The sequence below is a fragment of the Sinohyriopsis cumingii genome, chromosome 15, assembly GCF_028554795.1.
Source record: "Sinohyriopsis cumingii isolate HCF-2022 chromosome 15, ASM2855479v2, whole genome shotgun sequence".
NCBI lineage: Eukaryota > Metazoa > Mollusca > Bivalvia > Unionida > Unionidae > Sinohyriopsis > Sinohyriopsis cumingii.
In genome coordinates this window covers 59512176-59535163 of record NC_142975.1, presented here as the reverse complement: position 1 = coordinate 59535163, position 22988 = coordinate 59512176, and the positions used below count along the sequence as shown (strand labels likewise).

Here is a 22988-nt window from a genome sequence, read left to right as displayed (position 1 = left end):
GCATGGCGGTTTGTGGAATACCAAGTGTGAGCGTGACGGTATGATATCCGTTGACATGATCGCGTGTTATCCTGGCAGTTTTCTTGGTTATGGAGAATGCTCTAGGTATTTTAAAAGATTTGGACATCCCATGAACGAGATGACGAGAGTTGCCATAAACGGATCGTTATCTGATTTTCATCTACTGGATTCGCTCATGTGTTGTCTTTCGAATTCGCTAAAGGTCTTCATCCGTGCTGTTATGTATGGCTTGGCAGACATTTCTCGGAGCGACGCTGGGTGCCAATAGTGTTATTACGATATATGCTTGACAGTAAAATATTAATATCGTTGACGGTTAGTGAGGCAATTATATCATATCGGAAACATACAGAAGTGTGGTTACCAACACCGGAACGTATCAGTCTCGATGAGGTAATCGAAGAATATAAGCGTGAATGTCCAAATACTCCTATTGATGTCATCGTTGATGATGCTCCTAATATTCTCAGGATTAAACTTGGTAACAGTGAAAGAACCGCGAAAGATCTAGGTAGAAGAATAATCAGTAAGTTTACTCTAGGCGCTGCATTTGATCATCAACGACATTGTGCAAGACTGATTATGGATCCCGCCAAATATAAATTCGTGGTCGCTGATGCAACAGCGAAAGATATACTTTGTGATCGACAAGATGTTTACTTGTCTAATGGAAAAAGGTTAGGAACAATTGTTAGTTACACTGATGGAGAATCTCCGCAATATACTCATTTAAGATTATCAATGCTTGCTTATGTTTCTATAAATTTATTATCGATGATAAATAGATTCCCCGACACCGCGGTCAGAGTTGCCACGGATTCATTTTACTTGAAAAAAAATATTTAGAATTACTGGATCGTTTTACGAGTACTGATGCATCATGGGGTTCGTGGGGAATACAAGAAGAAACGTTACATGATTATGATTTATCCGCAGATGTTACGATTAAAGATAGTTATCACAGCGATCAGATATCAAATTGTCGTTGGCGCCATCCGTGTATGATCTAGTATCCTTGCACAAGACAGTCTATTTGAACGGACCGGGTGTTCTGGTAAGACGACTCGAGTGATCGAATTATTTCGGCAGAAACACGATGACATGATTGTGTTAACACCAACACATAGACTTACCAGGGAGATGAAACAACGAGGAGTTAATTCTTGTACTTATCACAGCTTTTTCAAATACATCGGTGGCATATGGACTTCTGGCCGAATGGGAGAGAAATATATTCCTGGAATCATTATTTGGGACGAGATATGCACGGTGTCTTTGGAAATATTAAAAACATTTCCTGATTGGTTATTAACAATAAATACAGCTGTGATAATGTGCGGCGATCATGGTCAACCACCTCCGTTTGTTGGACCATCTCCACATCATTGGCTAAAGGATTTTGTAGATTATTACTCGGAGATAACTGACGATCACAGATCTCTTGATGAAGAATTAAAAGAGTTAAAAAAAAATTAAACAGACTACAACCGAATAAAATTCAGTGTGAAATAGTGCGTAAAATAATTCCAGAGACTTCTTTGAACGACTTTTGGGAAAGGTGGAGACCCAACGATTTGATAATGGCAAGTAAAAAGATAGTCAGAGGCACACTTCAACGGGAGTTTGAAACGCATAAAGAAAAATTCTCAGTGTTACGTGTACCATTGTGTTATAGACCAGCCAATACACGACTACAGAATATCAACGTTGATATACCAGGACAACCCTAGAAACAGAATCAGGTATTAAATGATATTGTTTTGGTTCCTGTCAATGTTGTTGAGGATGCGATACGCGCTGACAAATCTCCGTGGACGCTAGGATACGCGATGACAATCCACTCATCTCAAGGATTAACTATCTCTGATACAATTGTTTGGATCGTTGATGATTATATCGAATGGTCAAATTTAGTTTATCTCGCAGTGTCTCGAGTCAGAAGAATTTCTCAGTTGCGGAGAATTGTCATGGACGCGTCAGAAACCATTAATGCTGATATTGACAACGATATAATAAGAAACAAATTAGCCGGTTATAAACAAAGTGACGAAAAAAAATCGGTAATTTGATATCGATGCTGAATTTATTAACACGCTGAAACAGCAGCAGAATAATCACTGCGAGAGTTGCAATTACTTAATGTTATGGCGGTATCTGAAAAATGATTCAAGACAATTTACCGTGGATAGAAAAGATAGTAGTCGCGGTCATACACGAGAAAATGTGATGCTGACCTGTCTTGAATGTAATCGACGTAGGGGTGCTAGTTAAGTGATCGCGGTGGTATTCGTGTGTCTTCGGGAATTACTTGTAATTGTTCACGTGTAAATCCACGTTGAGGAGCAGTTGAATCTTATCTGTAGATTGCAGGTCTACCCGAGGATCTTACTATGTTAGATATATTGTGTGTTGTGATACTCCAGACAGGATCAGTTGCTCTTTTTTTCTTTACCACCTTCAAGTTCACCAGGTTCATATAAATATCTTACACTCACATTGCCCAGCACCGGTTGTTTTGAAAAATCACGTCGTTTTATTGTTATACGTACGTTTTTGATTGCATTAACGGGTTTCAACGCAGTTGTTCGAGTTATTTCCTTCGCGTACTGATATCCAAATAACAGCTCAGCAAGTGTTCGATTAAATCGTTCAACAATTGCCTGATCACAATGAATTGCAGTATGTCCTCGTCTGATGGTGACGTGATGTTGCTTCATTAGCGATGATACTGCACCCTGAAATTCTTTACCAGGATCAACTTGTAACAGCTGTGGCCATTGCACGTGTCCACGTTGATAAATTCGTTCAAACGCAGAAGCAACTTCAGTTGCTGTCTTTGTTGACAACGGCTCTGCTTTCTTATATCTACTTACAACATCAACGACAGTTAACGCGTATTTATACGTGCTAAGGCGTATAGTATCATGTGGTAAAAATAATATATCAACTTGATGAACTTCATTAGGAACTCCAACATCAAAATGTGCAAAGTGAATTCGTTTAGGCGGTGGTAGGTAAATTTGCCATATTGCTTGTCGTGCTAACCATGCTTCAGCGGTGGCACGTGTAACTTTTGCTGCTTCGGCGAGTTTACTAATCGCTGCTCTACCTTTCCAATATCCTCTTGGGGAATAATAAATCGATTCCATTTATAATTAATTACCAGCACCTAGCGCTAATTTACCTTTCATTGCGGATCTTACTAACCAATTAGCCAATGATTCCTTCACAGATTTATTCGTAATGGAATTTAGCGCGTAATTAATTTCACATCTGATATGTATCTGTGCTGCAGATCTTTACTTTTATAAGCTACATCATGAGCATGTCACGCTTTATCAATAGCGTTTATCGGATATTCACCTAGTTTTGGTTGGTCTTGGTTGTCAAGTCTGATATCAAGTCGGGTTCCAGGGCCACAATAATTATATCCTGGGAGGTGTTTTTCTCCTGGGTATTTAGCCCACGGAGTCCCTGGTAACTTTGTTAATTTTGCTGCAATATCACCTCCTCGTTTTTTTAAAAATATTATTTGACTTTGAAAGTGCGGAAATAAATTTAAATTTCTTTGTACCACATCGTTCACATTTACCCGTAACCGCTGATCTGTTACTTTTTGTTGTAATAGTTGTTAGATCACCTGTTGGGGTACGCGTCCTATATTTCACACAATATAGATCCATAATTATTTTATATATAACATGAATATAATTGATTTCTCAGCAACAAGAAAACGAGAACCGGTCAAGCATCATGCAGCGCTACCAAATTCTATCCGAATGATTAGCATAGGTCCATCTGGAAGTGGTAAGACGCAAGTGTTACTTAATTTGATAATGAGATGGTTGAAATGGGATAAGTTGTATTTGGTAGCTTCGTCTGTAGACCAAAGATGTTATGATATGCTAAAGGATTTTAATGAAAATGCAAGATAGTTGAATGAGCGTTATGACGTCATTGAATATATAATAATATATAACTGATATTGATGAAGCGCCGACTGTTCATGATTTAGACGGATTTATGAATAATTTGGTTGGATATGATGATGTGATGCTGGACAAACAATCAAATCCAGCTAGGACTTTTTCTCGAGGTAGACATAAAAACACTGATGTGATTTATGTTACTCAGCGATACACACAAATACCAATGGTGATCAGAGATAACTGTAATATTATAGTTGTGATTATAGTTGTGTTTAATGGAGTCGATACTCATACCTTGCGAAATATTCATCAGACTTGGTTTGGCGGTGACATATATATAAATAAATTTAGAAACTTTTTTTTCACGAGCGCAAGCTACTTCACACGGATATATAACAATAAATTTACATGATCCCAGAACAAGATATCGAATCGGACTTGATATAATTTTTGGATAAATTTATAACAGCAGAGAGGAAACTGCCTCCAACTTGACACCGACGCTATCGCTGCGATTTTTCGCGATCAGAAAAACTTATCAGAGATAGGCTGGGTAAGTCAATTAGAGTTTATTAAGTTCGTTGACAAGGTTGTCTTATACCGGATACTGAGACAATCGCGAATTGTTTTTGCGATTTCCAGGAAGGTTTATTTTGCGAAACGGAGAGAGAACCAGTTAGAGTCTGTTCGCGCTCTCTGCTGCTCCTCCAGCCACCCTTTAAGTTCCTAGCAGCCTAGAATGCTGCTCCGAACGCTTTAAAACTGTTGTGTTCAGGCATTTTGAGGAGCTAAATTTGCAAGTTCATAAAGCAGTCCAAACAATCAGCTAGTGGGTGTGAACACTGTGTGTGTGTGTGTGTGTGTGTGTGTGTGTGTTTGTGTGTGTGTGTGTGTGTCAAAACAGGGCATAATAGGGAAGTAGAGAGAAAGAGAAAGGTAGTTTATTAACTACGACTCTGTGATCTTAGAATAAATAATATAAAAGAGTGAGAAGCAACAAGCTTTGTAAAATGTGAAAAATGTAGCAAGATCTTACGGTAGTGAGAGTTAAATCCCAACTAATCCCAGAATTTCTAACACAATTCCTAATATTCAAAGTTCTGAATAATCTTTCGGGATAATCCAAAATAAATAACTCCAACGATGGACGTGTTGATGTGCCTGTGGTGGTCGATAGTGTAGTGGTGTGACAACAGTCTTTTGTTTAATCGCAATAATACAATCCAAGAATATATCCTTAGCTGAATTTCACTATAATTCCCAGTTAATGTCTCTTTACAAGAATATAATTTTAGATGATGCGCACTTTGTGTTTCTAGTAAATAAATAATTTGAATAAATAAATTCCAGCCTAAGCGAATTAGTAGTGGACACAACAATGAGTCTGCCTCAATATCTTACAGCACGAATAAACAACTTTTAGCCTGATCAAAATATTGGACACAACAATGATTCTCCTTAAGATCTTACACCGTGAATAAATATTTTTAGATAAGTAAGACCTCTACTTTACTTCAGGCCACAATTAGCATTTTCTAAAACAAATATTATATAATTTAAAATTTAATTCTGGAAGGTTCCAAATGTTTACAAGATAAAATCTTAGTTATAATTAATGTCTATTTCTAAAATTATAATAACGAACAGAATAAACACAATGTCCTTGACTCTGGCAAAAATAATAATCCTAATAGTTAACCCATGCTAAAGGAGAAAACATTAGGTACGCATTTACTGAATTTAAGAAAGAAAATTTTATTCAGGTCAGGTACACAATGAACTTGATTTTGCAGTAGGTCATACACAAAATATAACTTTATATAACCCACAGCATCTCAAATAAACAATAAAATATCTTACAAACAAACAATGCAGATTAAATATACATAACATATTTATAAGGGATTTAAATTCGTTTATTTTTAATCTATTTCTATTACATTCTACTTTGTGTGGTTTGTAGAGTTGGTGATGGTCACTCTTAATTTCGTGTTAGATATTAGGTGTACGTTTGTACATTTCCCCTTGTCCTCAGATAGTCTCATGTTATTCCAATGTGTAGGACCTTCCAAAAATGTAACATTCCATAAAATGATGTAACTAAATATACACCAGAAAATTATGACAGGTAATGTACGTATTACTGTAGTAAAGCAATGAATGATCAATAGGTATAAAACGAACATAAAGTGCATAGAGATTCTACACTTTTATATTTCACCCTTAACCTACATTGTACAAACAAATTATAAAGTTCTATCAATATACGGGTTAATTTGGAAATAAAATGTTGCAATTAGGACAAGCAGCTTCTGGAATCGAAAGGTCTTGATTGCAATGTTTGCAAATTGTAATTAAAATCTTGTTAAAGCCATGTGGTTAAATGAGGGCTATGAAAAATTAAATGTTACAATGATGACATTAATTGACATTTTAATGATGATATTATAGGGTATTATTAATGCTGTCATTATAGGAAATTATTAATGATGACATTATAGGACATTATTAATGATGACATTATAGGAAATTATTGATGATGACATTATTGGACATTATTAATGATGACATTATAGGAAATTATTGATGATGACATTATTGGACATTATTAATGATGACTTTATAGGATATTATTAATGATGACATTAATGATGACATTATTGGACATTGTTAATGATGAAATTATGGGACATAATTAATGATGACATTATAGGACATTATTGATGATGATATTATATGATATTATTAATGATGACATTATTGGACATTATTAATGATGACATCATAGGACATTATTAATGATGACATTATAGGACATTACTATTGATGACATTATAAGGCATTATTCGTGAAGACATTATTTGACCCTATTCCAAATTTCTAAGTTGTAAAGAAAAGTCCGAGTTCAATACAATGAATCCTATCTTGCAAATGGAGACCTATAAATATTAAATTGCAGCACTACACAAAAAGACCTACTTGCACCAAAGAAAACAGCCAGGATTACTATGCCAGTGAAAGTTTAAAAATAATTGAGCATAGTTAACTATGAAAAATTTAGTTTTGCATAATATTATTAATAACTCAGAATGCAATATATTAGCACATAATTATGATCTTGCAGATATTTTAAAAAAAAAGATACAAAAATGAGTTCTCTCTCCTATGTCATAATTAACTGAAGGAGATGAGCATAAGCATTCATAATTGATCTAATTAGTCAGGATATGTAAGATACACAAATTAATGGCTGTCTATTCATATTTATTCCACTATTTATTGTTTTCAGAGGTTTAGATTTTCCTCAATATTGTTTGCGACGTGGATAGCATTATGATACTCAAGGTCGACCAATTTAGCACCGATAACAATTAAAAATAGTAATAATAGTAGCCGTAGTAGTAACAATAAGTGTCTACATCTCTGATTGTATGTAATGTTTGTCTAAGACTGCCTAACAACAGGTTTATCTCAAGTACAATGTATGTGATTCAACTACAAAGTTCTCATGCTCTCTATTAGTACAGTTAGAGTTGGGTTTTTTTGTGGTTATTTTTGTTCCTTTAAATAAGACGCGATGATCATTTCACTCCATCTTTCTTATTCTATTGCCCCATCATATTCGAGTGATTAAGGAACAAAACAGACGTGATCCTAGTTTATTTTCTTCAGTGCAAATCCCCATCATGTTCATGTCGTTCAAGAGTAAAGTAGTCGTGATTTTTCTCTCCCATTCCCATTTCGTTTCTTTCAGTGTCATCTTCCCCATCATGTTCATGTGGTGCAGGAACAAAACAGTCGTGATTTTCCTCGATCATTATTATTTCGCTTACTTCTGTAGCATTTTCCACGGCAGCCTCATTTAAGGCAAGAAGAAAGTAATCATGTTTTCCCTCTTAAGTTGTCGTCTCGTTGCGCTCAGTTTGATTGGCTACAATCTACGGAAACTCTACTATATGGATGTTCCAAACTGCTTCTTTGATTACCGCGTTCAAATGCAATCTCGTAATCGTTTGGCGCTGACGGAACTCTTTGTTCAAGTTGTTGATCTCCTCGATTTACATGAGCATTATTGGCTGATAGAATTTCTCTGTCAATGAGATCCGAATAAACGGAATCAACCTGTATATATATATATATATATATATATATATATATATATATATATATATATATATATATATATATATATATAGACAGATAGATAGATATGTGTGTGTGTGTGTGTGAAAATGAATCTGTTCATGTGCCGGATATTATACACAAAACTTAGTTAATGTAACAGACGATCAGACAAATATTCATGCGCTTTCGCCTCAACTTTATGGATGCTATTCAGGTGAATACATCATTTCTTACTTGATATACCACGAGATGTATACATTTTTCATTAAAAGGAAACGAGGCTTTATGTCATATATATATATATGCCCTTTGAAGTTAAGATTTACTACAGGCAGCTGTGTATTGACCGAGTGCATGAACTCCTCACATCCCCGAGTGCATCCGCTACAAAATGTAGTTCTATACCTTTTGTGGTTATTCACAATCACCTTTTCATATTAACAAGTTGAGTGTTTTCTTTTTTTTAGTTTCTAATTTTCTTCAAATTGATTAAATCAATATAATACACACTTATGATTTAAACATGAAAGATGGTTTTAATGAAGAAAGTAGAGCACTAGAAACATTTGGTTACCTACGCCAATCACATGAACGTTAAGCCATTCACGTACCGGCACACGAAAATTAATGTGGAATAGAAATTAAACCAATGACGAACCAACAAGTGGTAATTAAAATATTTTAATATATTTACAGTTAATCTAAGTCATTATTCTGCTTTAATAACAGTACTACCGATCATAAAACTCTCTCTCCCCCTTTGGTCGGTTTGACTTTAAAACTCTCTCTCTCTCTCTCTCTCTCTCTCTCTCTCTCTCATCCTTTGCTCTATTTAACGTAACTTTTACCATCATTCATATGTCCAGAGACATCCTGGAATGAAACAAGCGAAAGCACTCTGCCCTCTTCTTTTCATAGATTTTCGCCCGTATCTTGCTACGATGGTACAGAGAGAGAGAGAGAGAGAGAGAGAGAGAGAGAGAAGGGGGGGGCCTCTTAGACATTTTCATATTTAATTAATACGTTTTTAGAACATTATAATATAGTTTAAAACAACAACAACAACCAAACATTAAATACATCACAGTATGTGTACCACGTAACCGATAAATTTACCGCATAATGTCGGCAGGGTTTGCAACATTGAATCATTGATTATATAAACACTGTAGATAAATCATAAGGAAGGTGCATACATACCATTACAACGAACCATATTCTTGTAGGTGACTTAGTGTAAGTTCAATTTCAATGTTTTCATCCAACCCAAAATCTTTTTCTGACTCATTCCAGATTTCTGTGTAGTTATTTTCCTTTATGCATGAGAGGGGAGGGGTGAACAGAACATATTAAATTCATTTAGAAAACAGGGATTATTAACTGATTTTATCGCTATTTGCATACGTCATTAATGATTAATATATGGAAATTCATCAGTGATCTAGAATCAATAGCACAGTGTTGCGAGATGTTTATATATGCGTATTATTACGCTATGGGCGGATCACAATTTCATATACCAATAGTACTGGTATATCAATTAGTTGTATACCAACACTTTAAATGCACTGTTATATATATATATATATATATATATATATATATATATATATATATATATATATATATAGAGAGAGAGAGAGAGAGAGAGAGAGAGAGAGAGAGAGAGAGAGAGAGAGAGAGAGGGGGGGGGGAGGGAGACAGCCAGACAGAGACAGAGAGAGACACAGAGAGAAATATACAGATGTGTGTGTGTGTGTGTGTGTATGTTTGCTTTCATGCACATATGTGAGTGAGCGTGACAATCTTACCGTCTGTATATTAATGTCTGACATCAGAAGAACGGCGTCTGATCTTTCAATAAATGATCTACTAGCCTGATGTGTACGTTGACTTGGAACGCGGCTAAAAATATAATCCAACACAAGTTATTCCTGGAGCAAAATAAAGCATGTGTAATGTGGTGGTTAACAAAGGATAATTGTTCATCTGTTTGTTTGTATATGTGTCTGTCCTTTGACTGTGTTTCTCTCTCTCTCTCTCTCTCTCTCTCTCTCTCCAATTCCTTGTCTCCAACTACTCACATGAATACTTCACTAATATTTCACGAGTACAAGTCAGTCGTACGTGATCACATCAATCTAAACCTCTTCGAAAAGCAATCGTAGCTGAGCCAACATAGCTCTCGAACAACCATTTTGATTTATAGGGGTTGTTGTTGTTGTTTTACTTAAAAGGTTCATGAAAAGAGTTTGCTTGTTAAAAGACTATATTGGCAATGATTTCAATCTCCGAGTGAAAACTAATACGCGTCTTCTTTGATACATACATACAAGCATTCATGCATACATGCACGAATGCATACATATACGCATACATACATGCATGCATGCATGCATGCATACATACATACATACATACATACATACATTCATGCATACATTTGTGAAGTCTACTTTGAACTGATTAATATATAGAAGTATATCATGTTTAATAGAAGTTTTAATAAAGTATACCTGCTCCATTTTTTTGGAGTGCAACAAAGAATTACTGCCATCACAATCGCACCGAAACAAAATGCTATTATGACCAAGGCGACGGCCAGAGTTAAATCTATTTTGCTTCTGTCATCTAAAAATAATAATAAAAATAAAAATAATAATAATAATAGCAATAATAATCCTAACTTTCCAATCACAACGAAGTAATAACTTGAACATTAAAGTTGAGAAATTATATATATATATATATATATATATATATATATATATATATATATATATATATATATATATATATATATATAAACATGGCATTTATTTGATTACTAAGGAATTGTTTGCATCTGGCAATTTAGTTTTAGCTTTCTATCTGCAAGTAACTCAATGTCATTTAAGAGAAATAAAAAATCCTTCATATATTGAAAATCGGCTAAATATCAGCTAATGGAAAATTTCTGTATATGTATTAAAAGATCTGCTGAATATCAACCAAAGAAAACTTTTCATACACTTTATGTGTGTGTGTGTGTGTGTGTGTGTGTGTGTGTGTGTGTGCTTAATATCAACTAAAGTAAAATTCCCTGATATTAGGAAAATCTGATTAATATCAAGCATTTAAAAACACGCACACAATATTAACAGACGAAAGATGAATAACTGTTCAAAGTTGATTGATGAAAACGTTTAGTTGCCTACTTCAGACAACACTAATCATGTTACCTTAACAGACGAAAGATGAATAACTGTTCAAAGTTGATTGATGAAAACGTTTAGTTGCCTACTTCAGACAACACTAATCATGTTACCTTAACTTCTTTCGTCCTTTTAAGTAGAATCCTGGCCAAATCGTCGAAGCAAGTGATACATTTTTACTATCAAAGCTTTAATAAAAATATTTACTGTTGTTTTATAGATTCTGTTAAAGCTCTTGATACAGTCTGGATACAGAATTTAATAATTAAATGATTGAAAATTGTTTCACTGATCGTCACTGAATATGGATGGATTTAAAAAACACACATGCTAATATGTTGCAGAGCACAAATCAAAACTTCAGATCAATGTCAGCCTTATGTAGCGTAATATTATACATCTCGTGATGGTATGATCTAATTAAATTCACCTCCTAGTGATTTACAGTATGGTTAAAGGACAAAGTTCGATATAGGCCGATGTTGGACCTCCAATCAGATTGATCTGAAACAAATATACAAAAAAGAGGTCCAGCTCTCTTCGAAAAACATGTATTTAATTCTTATCCTGGAACTCTTTCACTAAAGAAAATAGATTATTAAATAACAATGGTTTACTGTTCTGTTTTGGAACCTATTTTCATGGATTATCGACAGTATGGATAATACGCCCCCACGAAATTGACTGCTGAAAAGAGACACATATAAAATTCTTCATTTGCACATATTATACCTAAAAAAGAACAGTTAGGAAGTTCGGAGGAGAAAAACAGAACGCAATTCGCTGGACATCTAAACAATTTAGAGACAACGCTTATAAAATATCAATTCAAGGTTAGGAAACATAATAATTAAGTGAAATGCTGAAGGTAACTGTTTGAAAATAACAATAGCTGCTAAAGATACAGAGAAAACAGTCATTATATCATTAATTGATTTATCTATGCAATTTATTTAAAAGGTCACGCAGATGCTGGAGCTAATAGTGGTAATGGTCCTTTTGGAGACAAAGACGTTTTATTCGTTGATAAAATTCAGAAAACATTTTAAGGAAAAATTATAATTATTTGTTAGAATTAGCTAACAAAGCAACAGCAGCACTGCCAACACTTATTGGTAGTGAGATAGGCTGACATTTGAAAACAGCTGGATAGAGGGTTTCCTTCTTGCCTGAAAATGTTATTTTACCTATTTTAGCACAAGCGGATTTGTAATCTGTCGTTTGGGATAAAGGTGTAAACAAAGCATCTGACAGACATACAGGTTAATAGATTATTTCAAAAAGTAAGCTACAGCAGCTTATGCAACGAATAGTATTAAAAATAAATACTGTTTTTTACTTTATGGTCTGGCTTTGTCTGCCAAGGAACTGTGCAACACCTGAGGTTTTGCCGGTCCGCGGTAAGTACATATTTCTAATGCGTCTCTGAAAGCATGGTACATGTAACCTCCCTTTCTTGTTTCAATTTGTTCAGCCCATGTCAAGATGCAGTTGAAACCATCTCTATACTATTCTGTCTGCCACTTCTCATTCACGTGATTAATATATACCTCAATATAAGGATGTTACTTTTATATTACATGTAAAAAGTGTAGGTATATTGCTCATTTAACCATTCTTTCAAAAAATTATTTTATTTTGTGACGCTTAATTTGTCCCCAGAATATGTTTATACTTATGTAAGAAACGTGATTTTCATTAACGTTAGAAAATGTCTTAAATGTTTTTCTTTATCGGGCATTTTAAAACGGGTACAAAACCATCCAGAAAATGTATTACACTTGACAATTTTTCTTTATGCGCTATCGCCAAGCCAACAGCACATCTAATTATTAACTTTATGTTAAGCAATGTGCAATGTTTCTTAAATACTTTAAATCGTCTACATGATTTCATATTTAGATAAAACGATTATTAGTTGATTAAAAACGATTAATTTATAATAGTGATTACAAAATATTTTCTGAAATACTGAGTTGTCATGTGCTGTTTATTCGAATCAAACTTTATGTTTCATAATTAAATCTGTTTGTATCGTATCATTGTAGGCAGACCAAGCAAAGTTGACAGAATTTTCAATTTTTACTCTTAATTTAGGCTATTACAGTTTTTTATTTGCACACATCAATTACACAAGGCATTACTACTTCATACCGTAATGTTTTAACAATCTTACTTCATACCGCACTGTTTTAACAATCTTACTTCATAACGTACTGTTCTAACAATCTTACTTCATACCGTACTCTTTGAACAATCTTATTTCATACCGTACTATTTTAACAATCTAATCTCATATCGCACTGTGTTAGCAATCTTACAACACACCACATTGTTTCAACAATCTTACTTCATACGCTACTGTTTTAACAATCTTACTCCATACCGCATTATTTTAACAGTCTGACTTCACATTGTACTGTTTTAACAATATTACTTCGTACCGGACTATTTTAACAGTATTACTATGATAAGTTATGATGTTTAAGTTAATGTTATAATCATTGAATGTAAGCTTTAAATCTTCGTCTTTTCTAAAATGCTACGATATATCTGTCTTTTATTTAAAATCGACAAATCACTATTAATATTTCCTAAGTTATTTTGAAACCAAACAACAAGTGTTTATCATCATTTTACACTACCTAACATGCAAACAAACGTACGCCACCTTTCGAAAATGGTATTGCCTCTATTATATGGCAATCATGAAGAATTTTATCATCTCGCTGAAGCTGTTGCACCTAAAACTATATTGATTTGTGTTAGTTATGTGGGCCAACAAATTTCAATAAATTGTTTGCTCAAAGCATAATAAACAGCTTATATTGCGGTCTGAGAACTTCAGTGTTTTTTGAATTCTTATTTACATATCATTGATCCAGCTCAGAAATAACATTATGGACTAGCAACAAAGATGGGGTGAGTTTTCTTTAGAAAATGAGTGGTCTACAAAACGTTCCTGTGATTGGTAATCGATTTTAAAAATGTAATTAAATGTTTTTAAAGTAGTCCAGATCTGTCAATAACTATCCCATGAGAACTGGGCCACATTGATGTATGTTCCCATGCAATGGTTCGAAATGAAATGCTATGGTGGTCTGACCAAGTTATATAATAATGCCATGCCAAGGTAAAGCTATGTCAAAAGTCAAAACTATAATACATGAGCTAAGCTGTAAACAAAATGTTCATAAATGTAAAAAAAGTAGATTGTTCTTACCTAATTTCTAGTGTCGTTCGGACTGATGCATGTACTGCTATACAATGATACCTAATGATGTAGGTAATTACAGAATAATAAAATGTGTATACACTGCGGACAGCACCGTCGACGTCGACGATGCTGCAGGTATAGAATAAACTCTCCTGTCTCTGATGCACTTGAAATAAAAATAATGCCATGCATGTAAAACATGCACTGCGATAACATGCAGACGACATTAGAAGCAAAAGAAGCGAAAGAAAAGAGAATCGAGAATAAATACGACGACAATGACCAAGCATCATTCAATGATATTAATTCTCAATACAATCTGCGTCTTCATCCGACAAAACAACCCTATTCATTCCCCCAAAAGTAACATTATTATTATTATTTTGTACAATAACGTTACCTTCTTGGTTTGCGTGTTTATTATGTTTACTTGCAGGAGAAATCGAACTTGGAATCTTTGCCTTGATTATTGTTCCATTGGGAGTTTGCATATTAGTCGTAGTTTCGTCTGTACTTTTTGATGCATGGTCTGTCGTCTCTCCGTTCCCTAGAACAACAAATAGTTTACTTTGAAGTTATTACCATGGAACGATAGTATTATTGTTTTCACCATATTTACTATTAAATATTATCTTTATTTGAACATTAACGATGTTCCTCTTTCATAAAACAACTTGATATTAAGTAAAACTACCCATCCTTGCACACCGATTATTTTTTTTAAACAACGGTAGAATAATTAGATCAAACCTACGTTTTCAAACAAGCTGGCTTTTCAGGACTTGACATTGAGATATTGACCTAAATTTTACAATATAAAGGCCTTACAGAGGAATAAAACTCTTATTTGAGTAGTTTCTCAAGCTAACTATATTTAATGAGAATGCAGTCAGATCTGAAACGATATCTGTAAGATTTAATTTTCAAGTTGGATACTTATTTGTTTATTTCATTTCATTGGCAACCAAAAACAAAAACAAAACGACCAAGATGGAAACCATCATCAATATAGTACCCTTCTTATATCATCACTTCGCGGATATATTGTGAAAATGTCCTTCCGTACGTCTGTCAGTCCGTAAGTCACATTCATGCGACCGTCCATCGATTGTAACATAAACTCCATCTACACAGATTGAACGAGAGGGATCATATTCGGAAAATGAGTAGGGTGAGCAGGTAAAAACGATGTTTCGTATCCTGGAAGCAATCCTGGGATTGGGAAGGAAGAGGGGAGTCCTGAGAAGAGATGAGTGGAATGGGCCTGGGATACAAAATGTGCACATTTATGATGACATTGATGTATATTATTTTACTAAAACCACATACACACACATATCACCACCAAAACCAATAGCAGAAACCCACGCATATCCCACCACAACCACTGATCTCATTAGCTGCATTGTAAATTCGAAACATTTTTGTTATGTACGAATCCTGCTGGAGTATATCTAATATGATTCCCCTCCTACAATCAGTGAACGTGAAGCTCCGCTTGTAAGTAGAAGTTCATATTACTTATGAAAATATTACCTTTTAGCATCACCTCTTCCTCCTTGGGTGTTAGTGTAGTGGTATGCATCCAGAATAATAAATCTTCGTTGCCATCTACTCATCTTCCATAAACAGCACACTAAATATCATCACTCTAACACAGACTGTAGATGAAGTTCCGTTTATAAGGAATACAGTTATTAGTGATGTATGTGTGTGTAAGCACGGTCAGACGAAGGAACTAACATGACATATTAAAATATTTAGACAAATGTGCGGACAGAATATGTATTTGATACTATTTCATTTTCCCACGAAAAATAACTAACACGCGAATAAAATAAAATCGATCATTCAAACTCATTGTGGTATTTAATGGTTTGGGAGTTAAAGTTTCCCAAGAAATGTTTAAAAAGTATTATCCGAAGTAAGTTGCTTCGAGTCCGAATAATATGTTCGGATCATCAAGATTTTAGTTCATGATCGAAAGAATGTCCACTCAAATAAAAGAACTTACTCTTAGTCGTAGTTGACGTCTTCCCTGTACTTTGACTGCAATTGAGAAATCACGTAGAGAGAAAATATCAAATATGTGTTTACTATCTTATCAAACGAAACGAACGGAATATTTTCATTAAAGATTTTGCGGATCAATTTATATACACACACACACACACTGATATATATATATATATATATATATATATATATATATATATATATATATATATATATATATATATATATATATATATATATATATATATATATATATATATATGATTTTAGATTTTTCAAGTCGTTTAGCAATAGATATTGTACAAACATACCATTAACGAAGCTAAAGACATGCAGATCCATGTAACAAGTGTAATCTGCGTCCCACTGGGCGCAGTTGACGGATCACTAGAACAACCACGTTGTATGTCCGTCAGTCCATCAGTCCGGCCTGCAGATAGCAATTTGGTTTTCACAAGGTAATTTTACTGGGGATAATTGGATTTCAACCAGCTTTTCTCAGCAGCTAAAATGACTTTAAAATCTCAGTCGACTAAAACATTTTTAGCTTAGGTATTGCCCGTGATTCCCATGCTTCCTCACCTTTGTTTCTGCAAGATAACTATAACCGAAATGGTTAGAATTTAAACAAATTTAGCATCAGTTGGATTTTCACCTTTCCTATACATCATCTTCAGAATGTTTTAACACTGACAGGCTATCAATCATTCCCATTAAAGTTTCCAAACCAAAGACAACTTATCTTTATTTTCTGCAGGTCAACTTTATCGAAGAACTTTTTTATCCCAGTCACATACAACTTGCAGCTACATACTTAATGGACCTCGAATGAGTTTGACTACCAACTTCTTTTTTCGTCACTTACAAGAGTTCTAGACCATGGCCGACAGCCTTCCCAACATTAACTTTCACATAAAAACTTTACCATGGATTGCTGGTTTGATTTTCAATATTCCTTTATCGTCTTTTACAAAGGTTTTAGCACCGGATTAGCACCCGGGTAGTACTATGAGTCGACTGTAGGTTAGAAAGAAATTTGAGGGACATAACGGGAAATCCAATGTTAAATTAGTCCATAGGGTTAAAATAAGGAAGATTGATTGGTGTAAAAAGTGTTTATAATGTCAAAAGGGTAATGTAGGGTCCAAAGGGTTTATGAGGTCAAAAGCACTTATATGACAGAATGGGTGATGGGGATAAAGGGGAAAGAGTACGGGCTTTAAGGTGAAGTTGAAAACATACACAAACACACAAACACACAGAAAAAACATAAGCACATTTTGCAAGGTGAAAGATGATCTTTTCGAAGCATATGAGGGGCCCTGAAAATAGTCGTTCGTGTTTCCGTTCTATTTACCCCTCCCCCGACATCCAGTTATTCCACCATCTCCTCAGTTTGTTTAGGAACTTCACTTTCTTCTTCCCATCCTCAGGAATCCCGTCGGGATGTCCATTCTTCTGAAATTTTTCCGTTACCGTGATCCAGTTTTAATTTATGTGTTGGAAATATTGTTGTTTCCTCTCATTCTCCTTTTCCATTCTATCCTTATTCCATATGACCTTTATCTTCTCCTTTTCTTCGTCGATAACATGTTTGATCATGTTCATAGCTCTTTGTAGAGCAGTCGCTTTCCTACTCACTCGGCTTAGGGTGTATCATTGAGACTAAACTTGCTCTTATAGCTTATCAATGTTCACCACAATGTCTACCTCTTCCTGCAACTTTTCTGTATTACAAAGGTTTTTTTGCTGTCATTCTTCTCTGTTGGACGAATAATGATACGACTGACTGACTGGACTGACTGACTGATCTTAGGATTTAAATCGCATTATCCCAGTAATTGATGGTTATAATAATTTCGTAAACATTGCTCTTCAACTGGCGTTTGAGTTTTGGTTAGGTCCAAAGATTGCCACCTTCTGCGGCTGGGTATGATGATTTTCGGCCTATAAGCACCTTATAAGTTCTATAATTTATGGACCGGTTTTGGGTCATTAGTAATCATTGTGAGCCCTGTTCTTTTGGTCCAGATAAGGTTTAATTTTGTATCCCGCCTTGTGCCGGGGGGTGGGGGGTGGGGGCTGCTGGTATTGAGATTTACCACCTTTTATGTTAATAGGTTTGGGGCCTTAATATTCTTAATTCGGTTTATTGCTGTTGACTTATTGTGCAGCTTGGCCAGATAGTCTTGGGTTTCGGACCACCTTATACGTATGCTATTTGGGGACGGCTGATACTATATTATGAGAGGTTAGTAATCAAATGGATGTATTTAACGACTGGGCCTGGTGGTTCAAGTTACGATTACCTTGTACACATTTGGATGATGGGGTTAATTTGTCTCAATCGGGTTTAGAATTGCACTATTCGAAAATGTAGCGAGGTAGAGATTATAGCGGTTTGAGTTGTTTTAGAAGATAGAGCTGTCCTAATATGTTTGTGTAAAGTGATTTGTCATCTAATTATAGGTTATATTACTTAGTTCATTGAATTAATATTCGAAGTGTACTTATTGAAGTGGTTTAGCCCTTGATCTGATCAAGGGCAGCAAGGAGTTCGATATGCACAAGGCGTAGCCATGCTCTAGCGACAGCACTCCCATTTGTTCCGTCCCTCAGTCGATTATTTCTCTTTGCCTCACGTTTATATCAGGGTTTGTTTTGTGTAATTTTCCTTCCCACGTTAGTTACATACATAGGTAAGTGTAAGTGAAGGTTGATGAAGTGGATGCCAGTGTTTATGTGGATAGGGTGTGCGATTGGTTATATTTTTCCTGATTTTCCAATTTCCTATAAGAAATTCATGATATTCTTGGATATCGTATGGACGTTCCTGTAACTTAGTTTCATGATTTATGGATATGCGCTTGGTGTTCCTATTGCTTTGAATGTAGCCTGTAATTTCGTTCTTTGTACTTTGTGGCGTGTTTGTACTATATTGACGACATGTTGCAGACATTCTGGCACTGGGCAGTATGGGCAGTTAATACCCCATGTAACATTGTTTGGCAAGTATTTTCCCAAACATCCAACTAACAATATGATTCTTGTTTTGACTCTGTTGAGTGTTTTCTTTTCCATTGAATTAGCTAGTTTGAGGTGCTTGATATTTCTGCAAATTAGTGGTTGAATTGAGTACTGCTTACGACCAATAGGACTGCTGTCCCATTCTCTTTGCCATTTGTCGTTGATTCTGTTGTCGAATAAAACTATAGATTTCCTGAGCAATATATTCAAGTTGAATAAGACTTTGTTCATTAAGTCTGGACTTCGCTTCTTTGGCCGTTTTTTTTTAAATTACCAGGGATATCTATGTGGGATGGTACCTATATAAATTAGGCTGTGCAGTACTTCTGTTCTAAATTCCTAAGTATAAGATTGTTTCTTGTAAGAAGTCTTCCCAGCTGGTGATTTTACCGATTCTATGGATTTTAATACGCTGAGTGTGTAGCTATGTGCATTATTGAATCCATATAAGGGTTTCTTTTGCCCAAACTTCTACTGAGAAAATGAAACAGCCATCCGGCAATCTCCAGTCCAGGACCGTATCCCCTCCATGAATCACGAACTCAGCAGTAGTTATGTTTAAGATGATTTCGTACCATCTGTGTACATTTTGGTGTACTCTTAGTACATCGTGTTTATTTACGAAAGAGTGTGTGCTCTTAGTTCCAGTGGATGTTCTTGTCTGTTTCCGTTTGATATTGCATCTAAGTATATTGTTGGGGTCTTACACACCCATGGAGATAGTCGGGGAATTTTTCCATGTTCAACATGGATTCTATCTATCCAAAGACTGGTTGTGAGTTCATATATCTTCATCTCACCATATGTGTAGGTACCAATTGCATGTACAGGCCTAGTGGGACGCGCCATTTCATGAATTGATATTCTGGCCGCATACCTCAGGAGTAGGTCTTCTCTTCATGGTTCGCATACTAATATTTGAAGGACTTCCCTAGATGTGGTTCTCAGAGTGCCTGTATGTAAACCTAAAGCTTTCTTACTGTATTGAATGCTGTCCAGTTTCTTTAATAGGCTTGACAACCATAGCCAGGTTTGATCTAATTAAAGACCGATAAAAAGGTCAGCAAGGTGTCCTAATCCGCCCCTCAACTGGTATCTTTGAGGTCCATGAGGAGGTTCAGATCCTGATTACACATGTTATATATTTATTCCATAATAGGTGCTCATCATAAAGCATACCTAAAAATTTGGCACCTTCTCAAATTTAACGTGTATGTTGGTTAGGAATAGTGTTGGATATTCCCTAGGTTGTCGTGTTTTTGGTACAAATACGACCCGTATAGTTGTTCCAAGGGAAATTCTCAAGTTCCATTTGTCAACCCACCGACCAATTCTATCTAGACCCCGTTGAAGCTCACCCATGCCAGTTTTGCTGGACCGATTTCCCGCTCTCCAAATACCGCTGTCGTGGTAGAACTGTGATAGTTGGATTGGATTTATAGACTGTTTCAGGTTGTTAATCATGATATTAAGCAGTGTAGGGTTCAGAAGACTTCCTTAATGTGCCATTCTCCAGTTCGAAGGTCTGCGAGAGTTCATCCCCTATTCCAGATTTGATTTTACGACCGGTGAGAAAGTTTTATATCTACTTATGAATGCGACCTGTTGGTCCGTAGTGGTTTAATTTCGCCATTAAACCCATAGACCATATTTGATGATATGCCTTTTGGATGTTGAGGAAGACAGCGATAAGGTTTGTGTCACATTTTCTCTTTCTATTACAGCCAATTTTATATTCGATTCTATCTTAATCAATTGTTCTAACGTTGACGTTTTTGCTGTGAAAGCCGCTTTGATTTTGGGATATCAAGATGTTACTTTCAAGATGGTGCTTTAGCCTTTCGTTAATCACTATCTCCATAATTTTTCAGATGTTGTTTGTTAGGAAAATAGGCCTATATGAATTGCGATCTGATGGATTTTGCCTCGTTTTGAGATGGGGATGTGTATATATTGTTTCCAAGCGTTTGTGATTTCTCTGGTTCTCCAGGCAGCGTTGATCAGATCGAATATTACTAAGTCCATTTTTTCGGGGATGTGTATATATATATATATATATATATATATATATATATATATATATATATATATATATATATATATATATATATATATATATATATATATATATAGTTTTTTCCCCCTTTGAATGTTCTTTTCTACTCGTATAAGGTGAAATCGACGTTCAGTGGGCTACATTAACTTTCATGTTGGTACAAAGGTTGGAGAACTTCGATTCTTTAAATGATTCTTGAAGGTAGTTTAGTGATTTGAGATACCACTCATCCCTGCGAAGTTTGTGGATAATTTGTTCGCTTTTTCCTTGTTGGTGATGACCCCTGAGATTTCGGGGGTGGAGTGTGATGATTTCTCTCAAATGGATTTGATTATATCCTACACCTGTTTTGCATTTGCTTAAAGTTTAGGGATCAGCAGAATTCTGACCAGGTTTTCTGTTTAGCGGCGATGACAAACATTCTGGTCAGGTTTTCTTTTACTTTGTAATTTGAAAAATCTTATTCCTGTCAGACCTTGGAGCGACTAAACTTCTTTAATGCTTTCTTCTTTTCCTTTGTTGCTTGGTTGCATTCTTCGTTCCACCATTGGACCGATCGTTTTGCAGATGTCACCCACCCCTGTTTTGTTAATTTTCAAACATCCTCCATGGAGAGGGCTTCGGCAATGTTATGATTGAATGTATCTGTATTGTCTTCATGCAGTTGCTCTCTGGCTATTGTTACGAGTCTACGATCTTAAAATGAGTAACAAAAAATAGTGAAAGACAACAAGCTTTGTAAAATTTAATTAATAATTTACCTAATATTTTATTTCCCTAGACTACAAACTGAAAAATGAGGAAAACATGAACTTATGGTTTTACGAATTAAATCCAAAAATAATCCAAGAATTAAAAAACACAAGTCATTTTAATGAAAAGTTCTAAGTGAATCTCAGTTCAAATCCCTATGAAAGGAGACTGCGTGTGGAATAGATAACGTTGATCTAATGTGTCAAAAGTCTATTGTTCAATCAAAGAAAATATTATTCTAGTTTTTATTCCGTACATATTCCAGTAAATGTCTTTGTCCAAAAACTGATCAGAGCACTTTGGTAATTCCAGGGAAAAAATCACTTGAATTCAATTATTTGAAGAAAATAAAATTGAGCCCAAACTGGTCACAATATAATAAAACTTAACGTGCCAAATGTGGTTGCCCGACTGATAGAACGTCTATCAGAACATCTGTTATACACCTAATTAAGACGTAAACAGATTCCCAGATGGGGTTCAAAAGTTCATCCTTCTGGAAAAAATAGAAATTTGTTTATCAATTGACACATGCTTAATGGCACGTAGTCCAGGTATGACCTTGACTCAACTTAATGATTCTTACTCTGACAAAGATAATTTTAAAAAAAACATTTAAAAACCTTGTTTGCCTAAACTGTCACTGATTT

The 22988-nt window shown here is 35.0% G+C and overlaps 1 protein-coding gene across 3 annotated transcripts in view; it reads right to left on the bottom strand.

Annotated features, from left to right (window-relative positions):
- Window positions 1–5715: 5715 nt before the first annotated feature.
- LOC149781881 (uncharacterized) overlaps window positions 5716–22988 on the bottom strand; it is a 74205-nt gene continuing 56932 nt past the window's right edge. For 2 of the 3 annotated variants that reach the window (XM_089936074.1, XM_089936075.1), the window contains exons 3-7: window positions 16501–16535; window positions 14887–15033; window positions 10592–10706; window positions 9887–9980; window positions 5716–8072 (exon numbers count right to left, since the gene is read on the bottom strand). In XM_089936074.1, coding sequence (XP_089792200.1) covers window positions 7869–8072; window positions 9887–9980; window positions 10592–10706; window positions 14887–15033; window positions 16501–16535 — 595 coding nt within the window. In that variant the 3' untranslated portion in view covers window positions 5716–7868. The remainder of the gene's footprint in view (window positions 8073–9886; window positions 9981–10591; window positions 10707–14886; window positions 15034–16500; window positions 16536–22988) is intronic. The other variant, XM_089936076.1, reaches the window with a different exon arrangement.